At 39.0% G+C, this 23,376-nt stretch overlaps 3 protein-coding genes and 1 long non-coding RNA gene across 10 annotated transcripts; 2 read left to right on the top strand and 2 right to left on the bottom strand.

The window, feature by feature from the left end:
- Positions 1 to 285: 285 nt before the first annotated feature.
- On the top strand, positions 286 to 2,442 carry slc25a4 (solute carrier family 25 member 4). The gene is made up of 4 exons (XM_079665659.1): positions 286 to 483; positions 1,146 to 1,632; positions 1,722 to 1,862; positions 1,980 to 2,442. Exons 1-4 carry the CDS (start codon positions 373 to 375, stop codon positions 2,135 to 2,137), a joined length of 897 nt encoding a protein of 298 aa, XP_079521785.1. The 5' UTR covers positions 286 to 372; the 3' UTR covers positions 2,138 to 2,442.
- Positions 2,443 to 2,976: 534 nt separating this feature from the next.
- On the bottom strand, positions 2,977 to 9,532 carry cfap97 (cilia and flagella associated protein 97; the record flags this gene model as incomplete). 3 transcript variants are annotated; one of them, XM_079665635.1, is made up of 4 exons in its annotated part: positions 2,977 to 3,251; positions 4,160 to 4,322; positions 6,756 to 7,036; positions 8,896 to 9,532. In XM_079665635.1, the coding sequence occupies 4 exons, from the start codon at positions 9,530 to 9,532 to the stop codon at positions 3,115 to 3,117; spliced, it is 1,218 nt and encodes a 405-aa protein (XP_079521761.1). In that variant the 3' UTR covers positions 2,977 to 3,114. The 3 variants fall into 3 exon arrangements, with proteins under 3 accessions (XP_079521761.1, XP_079521760.1, XP_079521762.1); XM_079665634.1 differs by having other exon boundaries at positions 2,977 to 3,254; XM_079665636.1 differs by having other exon boundaries at positions 2,977 to 3,254; positions 4,156 to 4,322.
- On the top strand, positions 9,419 to 23,343 carry LOC307029588. Of its 4 annotated transcripts, none has more exons than XR_013805403.1 (4): positions 9,419 to 9,559; positions 16,153 to 16,294; positions 17,423 to 17,544; positions 22,797 to 23,343. It is a non-coding gene; the product is annotated as an uncharacterized lncRNA (long non-coding RNA). The 4 variants fall into 4 exon arrangements; XR_013805405.1 differs by having other exon boundaries at positions 9,424 to 9,564; XR_013805406.1 differs by having other exon boundaries at positions 9,436 to 9,576.
- ufsp2 (ufm1-specific peptidase 2) lies at positions 14,055 to 19,492 on the bottom strand. Of its 2 annotated transcripts, none has more exons than XM_079665622.1 (12): positions 19,179 to 19,492; positions 18,894 to 18,978; positions 18,084 to 18,267; positions 17,918 to 17,984; positions 17,402 to 17,556; positions 17,091 to 17,283; positions 16,810 to 16,956; positions 16,550 to 16,714; positions 16,341 to 16,465; positions 16,166 to 16,242; positions 14,437 to 14,561; positions 14,055 to 14,338 (listed from the first exon to the last, which is right to left on the bottom strand). In XM_079665622.1, the coding sequence occupies exons 1-12, from the start codon at positions 19,179 to 19,181 to the stop codon at positions 14,252 to 14,254; spliced, it is 1,413 nt and encodes a 470-aa protein (XP_079521748.1). In that variant the 5' UTR covers positions 19,182 to 19,492; the 3' UTR covers positions 14,055 to 14,251. The 2 variants fall into 2 exon arrangements, with proteins under 2 accessions (XP_079521748.1, XP_079521749.1); XM_079665623.1 differs by having other exon boundaries at positions 18,894 to 18,968; positions 19,179 to 19,489.
- Positions 23,344 to 23,376: the final 33 nt, after the last annotated feature.

Consider the following 23,376-nt stretch of genomic DNA (forward strand, 5'->3'; position numbering starts at 1 on the left):
TAGATTAAAAAGATGTTGCCAGCAGAAATTACATTATAATACTTTACTTTAATTAGCATTCGATTAGATAACTAATACATTTATGTTTTAAAAATAATCAAATTCCACATATTGTGTCCTTTAAACGTCCCCAGATTTTCCATCTCTTGATTTCGGCAACATGGCGCACGTCTTGAACTTTAACATCGGAAATGTATTCAGCCTCGTCCAACTATTTGACTTAATGCATATCCATCACTCAAAATTCTCGCGATAAATGGCCCCCATATATAAGGGAAGATGAGGAGGCCTCGTCCACTTTGAGGGGCGTTGGGTTTCCTTGAGGACCTCGAGGAAGTTTCAGTCTAATATCTGCCCAGTAAAGATCCAACCATGTCGGACGCTGTGATAAGTTTCATGAAGGACTTTTTGGCCGGTGGCGTGGCCGCTGCCATCTCCAAAACAGCCGTTGCTCCCATTGAGAGAGTCAAGTTGTTGCTGCAGGTAAAATCATTTAACCAACAGATGCCCAAAGCATGCCCGCATCCTCAATCTTGTGTGCGTAAAGTGTGCGTAAATATGACATTACTGATAAACCAAACGCGAAAAAATATACATTTAGAAAAGTTTGAATGGAAAAAAAGCACAACTATGCACTTTGTAATTTAATCTGGTCTGGTGCGTAAAGTTAAGGGGCACGTGAGAGCCTCTGGCTCAGTGTGAATACGCACAATACTTCGCAACGTTGCTGTGCCATGATTCCAATGACAACTTCTAAAATGTGTAAATAAAATGGCCATAATAGTAGTTAATGAGCTATTGGTGCGTTTATTAGGGTAATTATCACTTTAATGTAAAAGATGAGCTCAGTAATATTTATTTAAATTGTATTGCTAAATTTAACTTGAACTATGTAATGTAATACACAGCTGATTCTCAAATGACAGGGGCATGCATTCATGTAGGCTTCTACAACTACACACATTAAAGCCTGGCCGACTAAGATTATGTTAATACAATAAAGTATTTTAATTGGAATACAATACTATTTATTCTGTTGTTAAAGTGGAGTGCGACAACGTTCCTTTAGGCACATTTGAACAGGAGATATGAATCAGATTTTCAATGGGATTTTTTTTAATGTGCTTTCATTGTCTTTCCTTTAGGTCCAGCATGCCAGCAAACAGATTACCGCAGATATGCAGTACAAGGGGATCATGGACTGTATCAGAAGGATCCCACAGGAACAAGGTTTCATTTCCTTCTGGAGAGGCAACCTGGCCAACGTCATCCGTTACTTCCCCACCCAAGCCCTGAACTTCGCCTTCAAAGACAAGTACAAGAAGGTCTTCCTTGGTGGTGTGGATCAAAAAACACAGTTCTGGCGCTACTTCGCGGGGAATCTGGCATCTGGCGGTGCCGCCGGCGCGACTTCGCTCTGCTTCGTCTACCCTCTCGACTTCGCCAGAACAAGACTCGCAGCCGACATCGGCAAGGGCGCGGCTGGGAGAGAGTTCACCGGTCTTGGAAACTGCCTCACCAAGGTCTTCAAAAGCGATGGCTTCAAAGGACTTTACCTCGGATTCAACGTGTCAGTTCAGGGCATTATCATCTACAGAGCCGCATACTTCGGATGCTTTGACACAGCTAAAGGTGCGGAAGTCGTACATAAATAAGGTTTTTAACGAGTGTACATTCTGTATTTCGGGACAAGTTTGTAACTTTAATCTCCCCTCATACAGGTATGCTGCCAGATCCCAAGAACACGCACATCGTCGTCACCTGGGCGATCGCCCAGACCGTCACCGCTGTAGCTGGCATCATCTCATACCCCCTCGACACCGTCAGACGTCGTATGATGATGCAGTCTGGACGCAAAGGAGGTGAGGTGTCACTCGTGCATGTAGAACAATGTTCTCAGAGAGATGGATATGGTTAGTGTGGCGCAATTTACGCATGCACCCACATTATGTTTCACTACCATGTCTCCATTTCCACAGCTGACATCATGTACACGGGCACAATGGACTGCTGGAGGAAGATCCTGAAGGATGAGGGAGGCAAAGCCTTCTTCAAGGGAGCCTGGTCCAACGTGATCAGAGGCATGGGTGGTGCCTTTGTGTTGGTGCTGTACGATGAGATCAAGAAGTACACATAAGAGACTTCTCCCAGTCCCCAAGGAAACCCTTCACTTTGTTAAGGTTTTATTTCTTGTAATCGAGTGACAACATCTTGTGGTGAATTACAATGTATAGGCATGTACAGGTAAACAGTTGACCTGGGTTAACATGCCTCCTCAGAAATCTGTATATATCCCATCTACAAGGCACAGACGGCCTTTCAGTGTGACAGAAGCCAGTGTTTCAGTTGCTGAGGTCCATGTGTTGTTATGTTGTGACCCCTCTGACCCATGAATTCAACATCACCTAATATTTTATTAATAATAAAGATTTATTAGTCTAATATTCCAGTATTTGTGATGCTTGTTCCGTTTCTGCAGCAACCCACCATCAGTTAAATAGGAACCTTTCAGAGCAGGCCATTTGACATATAGCAGAACAAGTACAGCCTTAATTAATGACAATAACAATGGCCCTGTGACTCAATAAGCCATGACAGTATGCCATCATGTATAATAACAGATCCCTGAGAATAAAACAGCTAAATACAATTTAGCCATCATCAAAACAAAATCCACAAACATATGCTCATACATCACCAGAAGAAAACAATATTAACCACCTGAAAGGTTTGTACCACAGCATTATTTTTTTTATAACTTTTTTATAACATCAATAGTACCCCAGACATATTTGGAGTAGTTTCATCAACAACCAATCTATAAATCTATTGTTTGTTTCAATGTTGCCACATGGGATCAGTTTGTACAGGTAAGTTTTAGGAAACAAGAGAATATCATTGTTTTGGTCCATCATTCCCCAATTTAAAGTTGAAAACGAATTGCTCGATCAACCAGCTTAGATTTTGAAGGCACACAATATACATAACACCAAATGATATTTAAAATAAATATTTAATTATTCTTATGTGCATCATAAACTGTACAAATATGAACAAAAGGGGGAAAGGAAGAAATACAGATGAAATGGCATCATCACTCACTGGAAAACAAGTTTATTTTTCATCATGGCTGTGTTCTGGTTTGGCTGCACTCGTTCTCTTTGTCCGGGGTACGGGAGTATCACCAGGGTCAGGTGAGGGGGAAGCTGCACTGGAGCTGTGGGGGACCGAACTGCCCGGCCTGGGTCCAGCTGCTGTGAAATACAGAACAATATTTTCAGATTTTAGATTTACCGATTCATAACGAAATCAGAAGACATTAAGAGTCCACATTTCTGTAGAGAAAAACAGATATTTGATCATTTCATCCAAAAAGGGCCAAAACAATCGGTTGCAGTACAGGTAAACACGCACAAGCACAAACATGTTTATCAGAGTCTGTAAAGAAAGCAAGCTGATGATGATTTAAAGTTGGACACATGAACCCAACAAGGATTTAATGTTAACACAATTTGAAGAAACAGGAAAAAGTATTAGCAAATACTCAAATACGTTGTCTATGAAAATAGCATTATCAATTCATCTGTTATTAGATAATGTATAAATGGGTGATTCTTACCGGTGTCACTCATCGGCTGCTTTTTAATGTCTGAAATTCTTCTTCTGTTAATTAAATCTCTGCAGCTATCTGAAGGCAGCAGCACGGACATGCGCCATACATCTGCAGCTTTCATTCTAGGAGAAGCCTCGCAGCGCAGTGCCACATGCTGATCCTCTTTGTTTACCTTGATTAGATCATCACATGCAAACGCCAGCAGGCTGCTACAAAACCACTCCTGCTGGTGTCAAACTGCTCTTGTGGGATTAAAACACTCAGTGGCAGCAAAGGTGTGCTTATGGTGTGCAGCTTCCAGACGAGTGTGTCTGTCTTTAAGTGATAAAAACATCTCCTAGCCCTCGTGTTTTAGTCCTAGATACTGTGAGATGGATAGTCCTAATATGGCCAATAAGGCACATCCTTGTTATTTAAACTGTTTCATATCAGTTTGCGGACCTTGTATGAGCAGGTACTCAATCACCATGTTCTTATCCTGTTTAAGGTATCTAACATATCATTTTTAAAAGCAGTAAAAGGCAGATCTGGACCAACATTACCTACCTGAGGGCGTCTTGCTGGGAGACTTCTCTTTCTTGTGTGTGGACGTACACATTGGGTACGATGAAGCTCCCAAGTATGCGGCTTGTCGCTGGAAGTCCTGCAGTTGTTCCGAACGTTTCAGGCCAGGCGTCGGCTTGGCGGTCTGCAGCCTCTTCAGGAAAGCCTGAACCAAAACACAATGACATTAGTTACCTGGTGATTCATACATGCAGTACATTGTCATTATCTTGGCAAGCTGGTAAAACAATTAGGTTTAACGTGGGTACTTCAGGGTATCAGACAGGTTGACTTTGGAAAGATTTCAGCATGTGTAAATGTGGTTTCGTTTTTGTAAGGAATCAGAATCAGAAACGGGTTTATTGCCAGTTAGGGTCACACGTACGAGGAATTTGACTAGGTGTCGTGGTGCATTCATACAAATTAAAAAACTAAAATGTAAACAAATATACACAAATATAGTAAGATAGCAATAAAATAAAGCAGTAATTTATATTGAAATAGAATGCAACAAGTTATAGAATATAAAATATGTGCAGTAAGCAATATTGTCAACATTGTGTGAATGTATTAATTACTGTGAAGTGCTTTATTATACATAATTAAACACAATTACATTTTGTATAATTAAAAAAGGATGAAGAGACCCTCTAAGTATTTTGTTCGAACAAATGCATAAAACGCAGCAGGAGTTTTATGTGAATGATAAAACATTTTGTAGCATTTGATATATTTGCCCAAATGTACTCACATTTGTTTTGTCTTTTAACAAACAGGACTTCAAACACATTTATGAAGGGTTTATTTATTTTGCATATCCCAAGCATGATATGATCATAGAAAAAGATCAGGTACTTCACAGCAAACACAATCAAACAGCATGATGCAGAACAGTGTAGGCAAATGGCTGAATGTCATACGTGCAGTCACCCTCCCACGTGCATGCTGTGCAGAAATCTCTCAGTCAGCAAAAATTCCCCATGAAGCAACAAAGCTAACAAAGTTTACAAAGTCCACCTGAGGTGATACAAATGCAAAAGTGAAGACAGACTGGTCACTAAATCAATCACTTGTTTAAGGATATATTTTGAATTTGAACAAACTTGAACCACTTACTTCTCTTACTTGATGTGTGGGGTAGGGTGGATACACTTAATACAGTGCAGATTTAGTTACTTCGCTCTAAGAATAGAGAAGGCAAAAAGCACTTCTGACAACATTGAGACATAGACGCAAGGGAAAGAACAGTCTGTCCTGAAGATGACAGGAGCACATTCCCTGATAAAACATCACTCAGCAATATGGGAGATCTCAAACTAATAATAATAATAATAATAATAATAATAATAATAATAATAATAATAATAATAGCATGAGCCACAAGTGGAGAACATAATGCTAGTGTTCTGCCTACACTTGTCAGAGCAGACAATAACGCCGTGCTTGATGTCAATTATAATTCTCAGAATGATCTGAACACTGCAGCTGGTTTGCTTCTATCACAATGTGGTTAAGCAGGTCATTTATGGGGTGAGAGCGCACTGTGTAGTGAAAGGCCAAAGCTACAGAGGCTGAACCGTCTTTTAATGTCAGTGTGAGGCGCTGCCGGCCGGCCTGCCACCTGCTGCCATCTGTCCCAGTCCATCAGTGTCTTCTTTCAGGGGGGTGGCACTCTTACTCCGGCACTAACTCACCCTAACTAACTAGAATCTTTAAGATAATATAAACTTCAGGAGAAGAGTATGCATTAAAATAATGATGTAACAGTCATCCACTTAGGCTAAAGGTACAACAATATGGTACTCAATGTTATGCTTGTGAATAATGACTTGAACTTTAACCTGCAGATTCTAAAGGTTTTCCTTTCTGCTTTTCAATTAGTGCATCATGTACAGTACTGTCAAAGAATTCATTCAAAATAAAATGTACTGAGTTGAGTCTTACAAAATGTGTAAAGATGCTGTAATAGATTAATTGTGGGGTGTTATGGAAATTAACAATAGATCATTTAAGAAATGAACCGCAGTATGTTCTTATTGACAGCAATGAATGAACAGTTGAGAACAGAGCCAACAGCAGCTTTGCGCATTTCAGCCACTTTGGACGGACGGTATGTTTTAAATGAGAAATCTGGATTTTTGCCAATGTAACCTACCAACAGATACTAAAAGCATTTTACATTTTTATTTCAGAATTGTTTTAATTCACCACAATGATTTGTTTTCACTTTTTGTATTCACACTGCTCAAGGCAAAAGCAAGATTGTATACAGCGAATGAGGTTGTAATGAACTTTAAAACATTTCGTGCTACTTACCCGGAACAGGAGAATCTGATAAACCAAATGATGATGTATATCTCATTACATAGATGTTGTAACATTATGAGCATGAGGTAAACGTCAACAACACTGATCTACAGATAATAAAACCACCGACCTAAAGAGAACCTTCTTTCAAAACTTTACTTTAAAGAGCACTGAATAATTTATCTTGAAAAGCAAAAAAGAAGAAGCTTGCCTTGCCATTTAAATTAATGTTTAGGGTTTAGTGTTATTGTAAATACTGAAATGAGTATTGACCCCCAGAAGCAGAACTCACCAGGTTGTCCCTCTCGATGCGCTGCTGTTCCCGCTGCCTGTTCAGTGCGCTGTGAGAGAGTCGGATAAACGGCGACTTGCTGGCCGGATGGGCTTTCTTCCTCGCGCTGCTTCCTGGTCTTGGTGCTGGAGAATGGCGCGAGATCTCCCGAAGAAGACGATGGTTCTCCCGTTCTATGCGTTGAGCCTCATCATTGCTGAATGAGTAGTTCTTCCTGTTTCTCCGTCCAGGATGGTGGAAGACCAGTTCACCTTCAAGATGGCTCTCTGTCCTGAGGGAGCCTGATCAGTGAAAAGAACAACCGTTACAGTTTCTTAATCTGCATTTTAAAACGTTTTATTCAATGTTTTGCTTTATGTAATATTTTAATAGATGTTTATCAAAGGTGAACCAGGTGCGATGGGTTACAAATAAACTACACTGAAAAACGGAATCTACAAACTTAAAAAGAAAAGCCACATTTCTATAGCATAATTCAAAGGGTTGTATAATAATAATAATAATAATAATAATAATAATAATAATAATAATAATAATAATAATAATAATACATTTATTTTGGGGGGCGCCTTTCATAACACCCAAGGACACCTTACAGGGCATAGGGGCAATATAGGGAACAATTAAAACAGTGGATTTAGTGAAGTATCAGCCGGGGTAAGACAAGACAAACAACAGGAAATGGACTATAGAAGGACACAAAAGGACACAAAAGGACACAAAAGGACACAGGGTACAGATTATAAAGAAAATGCCAGTTTGAACACGTGGGTTTTGAGTTGGGTTTTGAATGTTGTTATGGAATCAGACTGTCGGATGTGTAGTGGTAGGGAGTTCCAGAGTCTGGGAGCCGAGCAGCTGAAAGCTCGAGCACCCATGGTTTTGAGGCGAGAGCTTGGGACGGTGAGAAGTCCTATGGACGAAGAGCGGAGGGTGCGGGAGGGGGTGTACTCCTGAAGGAGGTCGGTGATGTAGATGGGGGCAAGGTTATGGAGAGCTTTATAAGTGAGTAGAAGGTTTTTGTAGTCAATACGGTAGCGTACAGGAAGCCAGTGTAGCTGAGTGAGAATGGGGGTGATGTGGTCGGATGAGTTGGTGCGGGTGATGATCCGGGCAGCAGAGTTCTGGATTATTTGCAGTCCATTGAGGAGTTTGATAGGAAGGCCAGTCAGAAGTGCACTGCAGTAATCAATCCGGGATGTGACGAATGAGTGGACCAGGATTTCAGTGCTGGGTTGGGACAGAGATGAGCGGAGTCTGGAGATGTTCCGAAGATGAAAGAAGGCGGTACGGGTGATGTTTTTTATGTGTGGTGCGAATGAGAGGGAGCCAGAATGACACCGAGGCTTTTCACTTGGGCAGCGAATGGTATGGGGAAGCCGTCGATGATGATGTATACTTGTATAGACATTTTAAATAACTGAAACAACATTTCAAAATGTCTAATGATTAAAGTATTATAACGGGTAATACAGTATAATACTAAACATGCTTAGTGTAAATTATTCCAGATGTTAAGTGTGGGGAAATATAGTCTGTTGATGTTAAGTATAAAACTATTTCTGTTATGTTATAAATAAGAAGTAAAGTTACCAAATCTGAGAGTAGCAACAATGTTATACATAGTCTGACATAGTTCACCTCTTTGGTCTTTTACACTTATTTGAATCAAACTACTTGAGAAACATTATTCACTTATTTTATGATATTTTATCAAAATCCTGTCCACACTAAGGCGCTTACTAGCAATAAGGTGTCACTAGAAGTGTTATTTAAGTACTTTGTCATTTGTCACTTGTCATTAAAGTAATTTTAATAGCTTTTTTTCTTGCAAAAATGTCAGATAATGTGGTTTTAAGCCCCTCAAATGAACGCTTTCCTGAGTTTCTCTGTTTTAAAGCATATTAAACTGAGAATCTTTCGATCTTGCAATGCCAAACAAGATATTTAAAGATAACACATTGGACTCTTTGAAACTGGGATGAACATTTCTTTCTATTTTCTTAAATGTTATGGGCCAAACAACTAATTGTTAGTTTTTGCCCTTGAGGTAGGTAGATATTGCTTAATTTAAAAAAGGGAAATACAAACAAAAAAAGCCTGAGCAGTGTTAAAGAGCACAGCAAACATGTTTACTCACACTCGTCCACATCCTGGTCTGAGTCCTCCTCCTGATGCATGTCGCTCAGGCCACTGGAGGGCACCCTCTTCTCCTTCCGCCGCTCTTTAAGGCTTCCCTCTGTGTGATTCAGGTCCAGCGACTGGAGAGGGCTGGTGTCAGGAGAGGAGAGGCGGCTAACATTTGTCACTGTACCCTCTGACTCCTCTGTACGGCCAATAGGAACACGCCGAGATCCTGCTGAGCCCCCTCTGGTCTTACCTACTGCAGGTGTTTTGTTGGGCCTGGAAAGGGTGCGTGAATCAGGACTGCTTCTCCTACTGCTACTTCTAGAGGAGCTCTCTGAGTCTGCACCTGCACTGCTTTCACTGAAAGTAGGGGATGTACGCCTTTTTGAGGGCGTACTGCCATCATTGAGTACTTTATCCAATGGTATGCTGGGTTCCATGCTTTTATCTTCTCCCTTTAAATGAGAGCTGCCTTTTGTATTTTCAATTGGTTTTGGTTGTAGCCTCTCGTGTGCTGGTGGGCCCTCCTTTTCAGCCTTCCCGCCTTTCTCCAACTTTTCCCCTCCATCTTTGCTGGCACTAGTATCTTCACCATCACTGTCGAAAAACGAATGGTCCACTTCACCTTCTAGTTCACCGGGGCTCAACATGGCAGTCCTCCCCAACAAACTGAACCTGTAAGGTAGTGCATGATGTTAGTATTTAATGTATTGCATTGTATTTGTTGTCTACGTTTCAAGCTGCTAAGGGACTGGCAAGGAGCTAGTTGCTAAATCTGGTACAATGCATCTCCCCTCCTTATGCTGTTGTATGTAGCCCTTGACCAATAAATACAATAATAAATTAAACTAACATTAGAAAAAAGGCAATTCAGACTTGATGCTATTTGTTGTATTGGATTATACAATATATCTATCTATATAGCAGGTTTCAAAACATTTCATATTGACAAACCATAAATGCAAAACAATGGATGTAGGATTAATACATCTCTGAACAAACAACTCTAAAAGATGCATTAAAGATTCAGCAAACATTTAAAAAAGAATACTACTCACGACTAGTAGTTAAGGTTGTAGCTAAAACTAAAACATGTGCATGTTACTTGCATGGTGTAGCATTTTTGGAGAAAGACTGAGGTTAAGGTACTGTAACAAACTACACTTTACACCGTAAATCTATTATGCACCATGGAAACGCATGTTTTAAACCTGCAACACGTTCCAAGTGTGATGCTAATTTATGTAGCTATAGTCAAACTATGGATAGTATACGTGTTAGCTACCTTTAGCTGTATGACAAACCGCATCTTACCTGATAAAGTGTCGCCCGTTAAAAAGTGGTTCGTGTTACAGTTGCATTGACCTCGTTAGAGAGGGTGCACAAAGATTAGGAGACAAACGAATTAAACGCAAAACCGCATTAAAAACAAATCTTCGTTAGCGTGCTTCAGCTGGCTGCTGTCAGCGGGACATGGTGCCTAGTAACCAGGTAACGTCACTTCCTGGCAACGACTGCTCTCTCGTGCAGCGGTCTCCAGTAGGGTTTTAAAAAGGTTTCTTTCTTTCTTTTATGTAATTTGTATTACTTTATAGGTCTGTCCCTGGTTTGAATTGTTCGTATACAATATATATCATGTTCATATATCCTCTTGAATAAATAAAGGAGAAAAAAACAAAAAAAAGGTAGTCTATTTTAAAGAGATTTCTCACACAGAGAGATTTGAGTTCCTTTATTTTTTTTTAAATATAAAAAAGTATGATGGAATGAATCACGCTGGGCATAATTATTAAACTTGCTTCTGTATTTGGTTGGAATAATGTTTTTATTGGTATAAAGACTAGGAATCGCATTAAATGTATTTTGTACTCCTTTCACCACAGATGAGAAGACAACTCTTTTTTTGGGAGTTTACCTTTAAATACTTTTCTTTGTTTGTTTTTACTGGTGAAACGCCTGAAAATGTATGTTTCAAACTTGTTTTCTTTTTAGCAAATTCTATATACACTCTATATAAACCAGTACAGTTTTCTTTGTAATGATATCCAAACACTAATTTATATATACCTTTTCTTTCATATTTTTACTGTACAATGTTCTAGACTATATTTATGTTTCTTTAATTTAGCTGATTATTTTTTATTTACCAAACCACCAAGACAAAACATTTGTTTAAGTCTACTTGGCAATACAAAGTGTAAAGGTATAAATTCAAAAGTATCTGGTAAACTAAGCAACTCGAAAGCACAGTATACAGAGGACACTATATTAAGGAGTAACCACATTAAGAAAGAAAAAAACACAGCAGTGATTTCTCTGTCATCTAAAGGTTTAAACTATTTAAACATATCTAGAATCAGAACAAGTAGTGGAACAGACAAGAGGTCATCTAGTTTTTCCTTGGAAATCTATTATGCCAAAGTAACTGCTCCCCCTAGTGCATACCCATTAACAAGAAAGGGGATTATCTGAAGGCGCGTCCCCTGACATTATAATTTGTCACGGGTTTTCTCTTAATAACATTGTTAGAGCTATAAGTGACACACACTAATGAAATTCCAATATCCTAGCACAATAGGACTTGGGTGAATCTATCGTATAAACCTGTGTCTGGTCACTGTCATAGAATTTACATGCCTATGCAGGATGGGTAGAGATGGGAATTGAATGGGGGTTCATTCTGTGGCGTCCCGTACTACAATCAGCCAATGGAGAAGAGATCACAAAGAGTGACAATACGTCTCTGAAAAATGAACTGTCTGGTCTACGCTCAACAGATTTGAAAGAAAATTCAACATTTTATTATGTACTGTTGAGAAGAGGAAAGCATCCATTTGACTCTGACAACTGGCTGGTTATGAAAACTCAATTACAGGGACTGATTGTTTTCTAATAATGGGCTGTGTCAGACATGCTGCATTCAGGCACAGCTTCTTCTCTACTCAAGTTGTTCTTAGAATAAGACCAAGGGCGCCCGGGGGTCCCTTAATGTTTCCAGAAGGTCCCGGGCTAAATGAGGATTAGTGTAATTTCACTGCAATACAGGACTGTCTCAGAAAATTAGAATATTGTGATAAAGTTCTTTATTTTCTGTAATGCAATTAAAAAAACAAAAATGTCATACATTCTGGATTCATTACAAATCAACTGAAATATTGCAAGCCTTTTATTATTTTAATATTGCTGATTATGGCATACAGCTTAAGAAAACTCAAAAATCCTATCTCAAAAAATTAGAATAGTTCCTCAGACCAAGTAAAAAAAAAAGATTTATAACAGCAAAACACAATCAAACATTTGAAAATGTCCATTAATGCACTCAGTACTTGGTTGGGAATCCTTTTGCACGGATTACTGCATCAATGCGGCGTGGCATGGAGGCAATCAGCCTGTGGCATTGCTGAGGTGTTATGGATGCCCAGGATGCTTCAATAGCGGCCTTTAGCTCATTAGCATTGTTGGGTCTGGTGTCTTTCAGCTTCTTCTTCACAATACCCCACATATTCTCTATGGGGTTCAGGTCAGGGGAATTTGCAGGCCAATCGAGGACAGTAATGCCATGGTCAGTACACCAGTTACTGGTGGTTTTGGCACTGTGGGCAGGTGCCAGATCATGCTGGAAAATGAATTCCTCATCTCCATAGAGCTTTTCAGCAGACGGAAGCATGTAGTGCTCTAAAATCTCTTGGTACAGAGCTGCATTTACTCTGGGCTTGATGAAACACAGTGGACCAACACCAGCAGCTGACATGGCTCCCCAAACCATCGCTGACTGTGGGAACTTCACACTGGATTTCAAGCAACTTGGATTTTGCTCCTCTCCAGCCTTTCTCCAGACTCTGGCGCCTTGAATTCCAAATGAAATACAAAACTTGCTTTCGTCTGAAAAGAGGACTTTGGACCAATGTGCAACTGTCCAGTGCTTCTTTTCCTTAGCCCAAGTCAGACGCCTCTTCCGTTGTCTTGAGTTCAGAAGTGGCTTGACCATGGGAATACGGCTATTGTAGCCCATTTCCCGGACACGTCTGTGAACAGTGACTTTTGATACCTGGACTCCAGCTTCAGTCCACTGTCTTTGAAGCTCCCCCAAATTCTGGAAGCGACTCTTCTTCACAATGCTGTTAAGGCTGCGGTCATCTCTCTTGGTTGTGCAGCGTTTCCTGCCACATTTCCCCCTTCCAACAGACTTTTTGTGGATGTGCTTTGAAACTGCACTCTGTGAACAGCTTGCTCTTTGAGAAATTTCTTTTTGTGTCTTACCCTCCTGATGGAGGGTGTCAATGACGGTCCTCTGGACAGCAGTCAGATCAGCAGTCTTCCCCATACTTGTGATTTAGTTTACTGAACCAAGCTGAGTGTTTTTCAAGGCTCAGGAAACCCTTGCAGGTGTTTCGAGTTAATTAGACGATTCAAGTGATTCGTTGAACACCCTACTAGTATACTTTTTCATGATATTCTAATATTTAGAGATAGGATATTTGAGTTTTCTTAAGCTGTATGCCATAATCAGCAATATTAAAATAATAAAAGGCTTGCAATATTTCAGTTGATTTGTAATGAATCCAGAATGTATGACATTTTTGTTTTTTTTAAATTGCATTACAGAAAATAAAGAACTTTATCACAATATTCTAATTTTCTGAGACAGTCCTGTATATTCACTAGCAAAGATATTTTATTTATTTCACTAAATAATACAAAACAATAATCCTTCAATTTAGGTGTCAATAGAAAAATAGATATTTGTTTTAGGCATGCATTATTTGGTTGTCTGTAATAGGGCTGACAAATAACTATTATCTTATGTCTATACAATTCAAAAGTAAAATAGAGAATCTTCAAGGTATCAAATGTGAAGCTAGAATCATATTTTGATCATCTCTTGTTTTACTTAGAAACAAATAAATAAGGAATTAAGAACAACTGATGACAAAATGTTATGTACATTTAAATAATTTATAAAATCAGTCATTTCTCTACTGTTTTATGCACTGGTAAGAAATGATCAAACTTTGTTGATTTTGATGAATTGTATACCGGATTTAATGACCCTATCTGGTATTCATATTTGATTAGCCTTTTTCCTATAATGGCAAGTACAGAAAGTAGATTACATTAAATAAATCAATTTGTTGTTTCAATACGAAATTACATCCATCTTTAGTTCTTCCATTCGTGTTAAGACAATACTTTATGTAGGACTTGACCAAAGCTATTCAAATGAATTACATTACAATTTAACATCATTACAGAAGTGACTTGCAAAGCTGGAAACATTTCTGTAAAAGTAGCAGACAATAGTGTCACTCTAAAGTTTCACAGATGCTTTACCAATGTTAGATGATGCCCGTATGAAAGGCTATGACAGCTCAGATGACCTTTGGCCTCTGAGGCAGACACAGATTATAATAAGCAGTTTGGTCCCAAAAATCTGGTCCTTTCCAGCCACACCAGCCCTGAGAAAAATAAGATACCAAAAATCAATACAGCACATTATGTGAAAATGTGTACTTGAAAGAGGAATGCAGCCAGTGCAGATGCTTGTAACAGTTACCTTGTCTGTGATAACCTGTAAGTCCTCCGCTCCTGTGTAATGGGGATCAAGGATAAGATAGCGGATCTGTCCAGTGGTCTCACTCCATGCCACACCTAGAATAGTGTGAGCTAACACTCCCCCTCCTGCAAGACAGGAACAATAATGTGAAAAAATACATTGCAATGATCTCATGAACAACAAGATCAGACAATAAAATGTTGCTTAAATTTCCCATGTCATGGCCATTTCTACTGATCATAATTTCATTGTTGAGGTCAGGGCTCGAGCTTAAGGACGTCCCGTCGTCGAAAGAAATAGTGTCGGGGAGGATAAAAAAGAATTTTGGGACGAATTTGGGACGTAGCTACAGCTGTGCCGCTGGCTGTGCCCGCAAATTCCTGGCCCGCAAATTCGCGTGTCTAGCTACAGAATATACTGAGTATGTGTATTTCGCAGGTTGAGTGATGTACAATGACAATGGTATCCCGTGGAGGAATTCTGAAATGTTTTACCGTTACATCACAAAATCGACAGCAGAACCAGACCCTGGAGCGCCGGCCTCTTTATTTACTTACTCCTCTTTATCCCCTATGGGTAATAAGGCTGAGATGAGAACCCTCCATCGTATTTAGTCCTTAGCAATATGCTGCGCCTCTCCCTATGTAGGGATGGGTACCGAGCCCCGGTATTAAACGGGCTCCGCCCGGGCCGGAATTATTTAAGACAGTGGTAACGTTAAGCTCCGATGTTATCTGACTTTTTATCGGTACTGGACACATTTAAAAAATATATGTCATATGTAGTATTGCTACATAAACATTATATCGCAGTTTTAGTTTATCCAACTCCGTTTCTAATATGCAATAAGACTACAACATGCGTCTATGATGTATTTTCAAGCTTTCCAATCCAGACGAGATCTCTCTCTCCGGTCTGTGTGCGAGGGGGCGGGGCGGTTTGTAAAGGTCTCCTGACTGTGTTACAGACTGTCATCCTGGTTAGTGGTTACTCTGGGTTCTGTCTTCAGGACAGAGTGTTGTGTTGAGTAATTTTCTCGTTTGTGTGTTTGTTTAAATATATTTGGCCTTTGTTCATGTGATTGACTGATTTACTCAAGTAAAAATTGGATGAATTATCATCTAATGATTTGTATGATGTTTTATTTATGTTAAAGGTCACTTTGAATGATTTTAACTAATGATAATGTAGAAAAACTAATATTTTAAATTCGGGACGGTCCACATTAATTTCGGGACGGCTTAGATTGTATTTCGGGACGGTTCCGGGAGGATGGTGAAAAAAGTTAGTCGAGAGCCCTGGTTGAGGTCTACTAGAATATATTTATATTGTGCAATTTTCCAAACTCACATTGGTTTCTCATACAGCATCTCTGTATAGTATGTGTATTCACTCATAAGAATGCTGCGTGGGGTCAGGGTGCCGTGTTGGCGGGACGTTGCATGGCTCGCTGCTGCGAGGAGCGGACAGTTTGAGCTGGGTTCATTTCCTGCTTGCTGCGTGGGGTCTGCGAGACAGCGAGACATCACGAATGGATGCGGGAAGGAAGGGGGTGCTGAGGGGGCTGCAGCACCCCCATCTGCGAGGCTCCACTAGCACCCACAATTTTAGGGTCAATTATTACTTTTTTGACCAGCTATAAACTCTATGTTGCTAAAGAGTCAGTGTTAATATTGCTAAAGATGAAATTATCTGCCTGGATATGGAAATATATAGATATCCAGCTTACCGATCATGATGGGAGTCCCTTCAGTCAGGAAGTGGTTGGCCAGTTCTCTGCCCTTGGATGCCAACTCAGAGCCTTGACTAAAGAGTACAAACATTTATCATCAGATCAGTCCAAGTCGTGTTGAATAAGGTACATCCTCATAAAATGGGTTATCCATAGGATTCACACAACACACCTCACAAACATGATCTTTGAGGTGACCTCCAGCAGCTGGTTCAGAACAAGCTGAACCTCAATGGAGCCGATCCACTGCCGTGATCCAACGAAGGAGCCCTGTTTGTCTCCAACATCCACTAAAGTCTGGAAAGTTGAAAGCCAATCAAGAGCAGCCATTTCCGACATTTCTAATATTTTGTGTGATATGTAAAAGCCCCACTACTGTACCTGTTGGATTTCCCTGTGGGTGGGCACGGCTCGCTCTACGTAGCCTTGCTGCGTGAACCAGGAGCAGATAGTCTGCAGCGAGCGATAAGCGCAGCCCCAGCCGTTGTCATCCATATGATCCTGCATGTAGTGGTGATAGCTGTAGATCCCCTGCACCAAGTACACCTTGAGGAAACACACACACAAAATAAAAAGTATGTTTCAATATCTTCTAATGGGGAATTAGAATATAACAGATTTTAATTTGTAATGTGCCTCACCTTTCCGTTGTCCAGCGTGGGATGTGTGAGGACCATATGAGGATTTCGGAGGTAGCCATCTTTGTAGTGCTCATTGGAAAAGTGGAAGGCATTCACTCTCCTAAAATAAGGCCGGTCATCTGGTAGCTCAAACTGCCGATGCAGTTCCTATTATGACAGAGATAGTGTCCAATGAAAAACACTCTAAATTGCAGCCCTATGCTAGAGGGGTTAAGATTATAACAAGTCAGAGAAACAACATGTAGCCTGTTTGTTATGATTTGAGAGAATCTCAGTCTTACCTTACGATGTGTCTCTAGTTGGCTGTCAGGCACTCCTGCAGGGTAAACCACGGTCACCAGTCCTTTGGGTTCTGGAAGGAGGAAGTGGAGCGGCTCAGGTACCAGCAGTGTGGCCCCCTTCATGTGTTGCAGGGTCACTTTCTCCATCTCACACAGCTGATGAGTCAGCGCCTCCAACAGGCGCTCAAAGGCACTGCAACACAGAAAGAAACGTTCACAGTGGGCAAAACTATTCATGGGGTGTCAAGTGTCTGACTGTTTTAGAATGTTTTAACTGATATCAAATCAAATGCTTTTGAAATAATGCATACTCTTTGATTGTGTCGCTGCAGGTGGTACGGACCACACAGTCCATGGGAAGAGTTGTAGACAGGAAGTGGGATTTCTGCAGTGTTCTCCTGAGGATTGGTGCTGAAAGAGGGCCTGTCTTTGTCGCCTCCATCATCAAGCGAAGGTTAATGACACTCTGAATGATAAGGTTGAAGTTACATTCAAGCACACACAGACACCATACAAGTAAGGCATAGTTGAATTACCTACAAAAAATGTATCAGCAAATATCTTCATTATCAATTATTTGTATGCAAGTATTTCTGCAAACTGTGACAAGGCACTTTTCCAGGCATTTAACAAACCTTCCAATAGTCAAATTAATTGGGAGAAAAACAAAATATATTCATATCTACAAAATATTGCTAATATGGTGGTTAGCATGGGGAGAATAATCAAGAGGGAGTCACGGTTTCCCCCCCATTAGCAAAGTTTACAGCATGCTGCAAAATACAACTCCTAACTAGCTTCATAAACTAAACAGTTACAATACATACCGCTGCTGAACTTTTTTTGTTTTTGTTTTTAGAGGATCTCTTCCCAGCGCTCTCTTGTTCATCAGTCCTGAAATAAATAAAAACATTAAACCACAATTCAGCCAAATAAAAAAACATTTTCAGATAAGAACGAATTATTATTATTTTATTTTTTTAATTAACTTACTGAATCCATTGATGTATATCTTCACATAGTGTGTTCGGAGTTATTTCTTCAGGTGTGACATATACCCCTTTGTTTGGCCAAATAATAAGAGAACTGTCGCAGACTGTCAGGACACAGGATTCAGATTTCACCTGAGAGTGAAGCATCGCAAATGTTCTCGAGATGACTTTCTGAATGAGCAGTGCTGAAAGAAGAATTACACACAGAAAATATTAGCCTTTTCCAAATACTACACGGTTTATACATTCCACTTTGCTGGTAATTTTATATTCTTCTTGCCATATGTATTTTTATATATGGGTTATATCCTTTTGTTTATTTTAAAACAAATGTAAAGGTTTGTGTGAGATCACATTTTTTGAAAGTTTATTAATCTTTATCTTATAAGCACCATTAGAATCTTACCCTCAACATTTTTACTTGGTATAATATCAGTTCAAGTGAATTGCCTCCACCATATTACAAAAAATACAACCTGTATGTAACAGGGCCATAGAAACCACTGAGGACAGGAAAGTTTGTGGTTTTGTTTCAGGTATATTTAACATCTTCTACATTTACATATTTATTATTTAAAGGCATGGTTGTGGTCCTGCTTGTTGTGCTCTGAAAGTTACATATCGGGTTGTGGAGACTTGGAGACAAATGATACAGCAGTGGGGAAGGACACAGCAACAGCAAGTTGTGATTAAGACAGAGACTGAATGGATGCTATTCAAACTTTGCTTAGGATCACATTAACCCTTATGATATCCAAATTTGAGATCCACTACGTTCAAAAAAAGTGCAGTAAAATCTCCATGAACATACCATCTGTGCTGTCCAGCTGACATTTAAACTCCAGCGGCCCTCTGACACGAAGGATAGTGTCTGAGTCGGAGGAATCTGTAACAACCTGAGGTTAAACCAAGAGAAGTAAATAACCTGAGAGAACTAGCTGACACAGTTAACAACATGTTAGTGTTTGACTTCCAACCACGAAGCGAGGGGCCACTGCCAGCTGACAGTAATATATTACAGAATAAAAAAGCAGAAGAACAGATGAACAGAAGGGAATATGAACGATTAGTTGTCAGCTTAAATTTGTAAACTGACCATTTTGTTCGAGTTGAATCCAGCTCTGTAAAATCAAGAAGATATCTCTCTCTACGCTCTGGGGGCAGACATGTCTGTTTGTTGGAAGTGTTCAACGTGTCTCCTTCTTCTTCTTCTTCTTCTTCTTCTCTTGCTTTTGGCGGATTGCAAACAACTTAAAAGGTGCATACCGCCACCTACTGTACATGAGTATGCATCATCACATCATTCCAACTCATTAACCTATGTTCTAATCAAAATTAAATTAAAATAAATCAATAAATCAATAAAACCATTAAATAAACAAAACAAAACAAATCTATGTTCTTTCCTGACCTATACAACGTGTCTCTAACTGCTGCATTCTATTGGTCAACATTGACCCCGCCCACTTGTGGTGCATTCACGGCAACTCGTAATTGGAAGATTTTGCCGGATAACAGTGGTTCCAAACCTTTTATAAGTGATTTATTTCCTTCTCAGATTATTACAGAATAATGATTTGTAGTGTCTTGAAGAGGTGAAAGTATGTGAAAAATTACATTATATCTGAAATAAACAAAAAACATAACTAAACATAATTGTGTGTAATGGGCTGGAAACAATGAAGTATAAAAGTAAACTCATTATGAAGAAATAATAGGCTCTGTCTTTGTAACATAATAATACAAATAATAAAAATACAAATTAATAATAATAATAATAATAATAGTAATACATTCAATTTATGTAGCGCTTTTCTAGATACCCAAAGTTGCTTTATAGAGCAATAAACAAACAAATAGGAGATGTAGTGAATTGGAGACGTTACAATCTAAATTTTAATGTTGTAGCTGGCTGCAGTTGAGGTTATTACAGTCATTTTATAGTCAGCTGATGTAATTTACTGTCTAACAATGAAATACATATCACTGGTAACATTATTCATTTAAAGGAGTACAAATATTTCCTGAAATGTATATATCTTGTTGAATTTTAAATATTTCAAATTGAGAATTGGTTGAGTTTTCATTCTGGACAAATTCATAATAAACATATAACTTTAAAAAAAACTCCTACTGGCACTACAACTGTAATAATGCTCCAATGTATTGTACTGGTCACTGCTAATGAGTGCACTATAAAGCACTGATGCTGTTTTACATTAGTATATGCGTCTCTGATGCTGGTTCTGCTTTACTAGGCTTGAGTCAGGCATACTATATCTGATTATCCCAGCATCAGTGCCCATGTCACCCGTCTTATGCAACATTTAGAAAACATGCGTCACATTTTTTATATTTTTTTAGTCTTTGTTACGCTTTTTGCATAGTATTTAAAACTTCATTTTTTTGTTCAAGGATAAAGACTGCAATGAGGGTGCAAAGAGTCACAAGTAATACATTAAACCCTATTTGTATGTATATTGCTTGTTTGCCTCAGGATATTACATGGCAGCCATGCGTGCTAGGCCAGGCGGACACAGGGTCAGAGATGCTTTATGCATGTCAAAGTGGGAGCTTTTCTATTATGTATTGCAGCAAATATGACCCCAAACAAATCTTTAAACATAACAACAACAACACAAAATAAACTAACTCCTTTCTCCCAAAAGACCATTTTCTGAGTATATTAATTATTGGTAATCTATGTGAATATATGTAAACAAAAGGACCTGCAGACTCACATTATAGCGCCCTTACACTTAATGTGTCTATTAAGTGTTATTCATCAATATTACCGAGGCAAATAAAGCACATGCCTGGAAGCAGAGTTGAAAAAGGGGTTAGGTTTAGGTCAGTCGTGTTTTGTTCTAACATTGCCTCTGGATAAAATCATCAAGGGTTTGTTAGGAGTACTGGGAGCTGAAATGGCCCATCTCATACACACATTCAGACATCAAATGTCTAAATGCAGCAAATTGTAAGTAAAATGTGAATAAACACACTTAACAGGCCTAGTGCACAGGGCTGGTTTGCAGTGTTAGCACTTATGAGCATGCAGACAAAGTGGATGCTTTGTAGAGCACCTCTTTGAAAAGTAAAATGTAGGGAAACAACACTTATTTTTAAATTGTGGAAAAGAAAACACAATGTGTTCATGAGATTGATGGACCAGTCTTTGAGTGCTCAAAAATGTCAGCTGTTAAATCCACCACATAAATGCAACATTACAAAATATTAACTGCAAGTATCTTTTAAAGATCTTTATGTGCCTAGACAGTTGCATTGTGACTGAAACTAAGTTTATTCTTCTTGTTATACTGAGTACATCCAAAGTATATACATTGTAACCATCTGAAGTCATGACGGTTGAGTTCCTGTGGACTTACTGGGCTTGATTTGTGATAAGATTAGCTATCTCTCTCTGCATATCATAAACACTGTTAGGATCTGTGGACGAGTGTGTGCAGAGACTAAATATATGGCAGGCACTATGGAAACTCACATAACAAACGAAGATTCATCATATGGAAGTAAGCAACGTTTTTTGTATTCATTTGGTTATGTAATAGGAGTAATTATGTAATGGGAGGTGTGTGGCGCAGCGGACTAGTGCGTTGGTGTTCGGATCAGGGCAGCACAGGTTCAAAACTCACTGCAGTCAGCATGTCGTTGTGTCCCTGAGACACTTCACCCCAAATTACTCCTGTGGGGATTGCCCACAGTATTGAGTATGTAAGTTGCTTTGGATGAAAGTGTCTAACAAGTAGCATGTAATGTAAAATCCAAGATGGAAATGTTTGCTTTATAATAACAATGTGTTTTGTATTTCATACAGTTTACAGTTTGGGAATAATTATTTACATTTAAAATAAAAAAAAGTAAAGTTTTCTCGACAAACTGCAGGATAATTTACTGAAAAAAGAGGAACAGGCTTGATCAAAATGGAAATATCTTGATAAAACATACTGTACACTTCTTTTGCCTCTGGATATCGAATGACTTCAGCTCCACGTCATTGCTCTCCAACTGAGGCATGAGCTCTGGGTGGTGGTCCGCAGTCATCCCTCATCGCTAACCAATTCACCCCAGGCCAACATCTGAGAGAAAAATAAATGGAAAAATTAGAAAAGAAAATTGAAAAAAAAACAGTCCAACACTCGGCCCGATTCCTTTGGTCTAACTAAAATAAATACATGTTTTAAAATGACATAAACTAGCTGATATCAATATTTATGAATTCAGCTGAAAACACTTTTCTACCTTAAGACATTGATTTTGAATGCATTGCGTTTAGTTTTAATTTTAATTTTAGTATTGCATATTTTAATTACATACCTTAGATCTATACTTCTCTTATTTACTAATTATTTTTAAAATGGCTTCCAAGTATTGAAAGCCCGGTTAAAATGCCTCCTAATTCCCCACATATCAACGTTTAAATTGCAATATCACAGGCAAGCTAAACAAACATCAACATTTCAAGGAAACCGTGTGCATGACTTTAGCTCATGCCTCAGAATCAATTGTCTTCTCCTTTACCTCTCCTCTACACCTCTGAGAAAACACAACAATGAGACACATAGCAAAACAAAGCCAACATATTTTGTTTATTATTGTTTATTTGCCATGAAAACTTAATTCACTGTCCCATCTTGGTATAAAGCAGAAGGTCCATGTTGCAGATGATCATCACAAAGAGGTTTTATCATCCCAGTGCAGCTGGTGCCATCTCCTCTGGGTCCTGATGAGAGGCGGCAGCAGCAGCTGCACTCTGAGGAACAGATGTGTCGCTCAGACCTGAGGATTGCCTGCAAGATCTTCTTCAAGACGTCACTGAAGATTCATTTGCATTAGCCTCTAGAATGGAAAAGCACTGTCAGAGGAATCTCAAGTCCATACGTCACGCAGAATCATTTGTTTGACATGTTGTTATCATTATTTAATTTTCCAATTCATTTTTTTTAACTCAAACATACAATTGATCTTGTCATGACTAGGAACATAGAAACCAACCGCTGACTCATCTAATTTACTTTCGTCTCCATTATCTATTACTTTCAAAAGAATGTGACGTCTTTAATTTGGCTTAAGAAATAGGAGCATGTGATTATTTTTAACAACCTCAATACTGTCAGACCTTAAAGCTACAGCTCAGTCATGATGATTTCCCCCTAAATCCCTCCTTTAAAGTCTAATAAGAATGAACAGTACATGCATTTGTATTATATTATCATCATAAAATAAATGTTGACAGACTCTTTTGTCACGCCTCTCTTCAAGGGGCATTCATTATT

The sequence above is a fragment of the Notothenia rossii genome, assembly GCF_949606895.1.
Source record: "Notothenia rossii genome assembly, chromosome: 1".
NCBI lineage: Eukaryota > Metazoa > Chordata > Actinopteri > Perciformes > Nototheniidae > Notothenia > Notothenia rossii.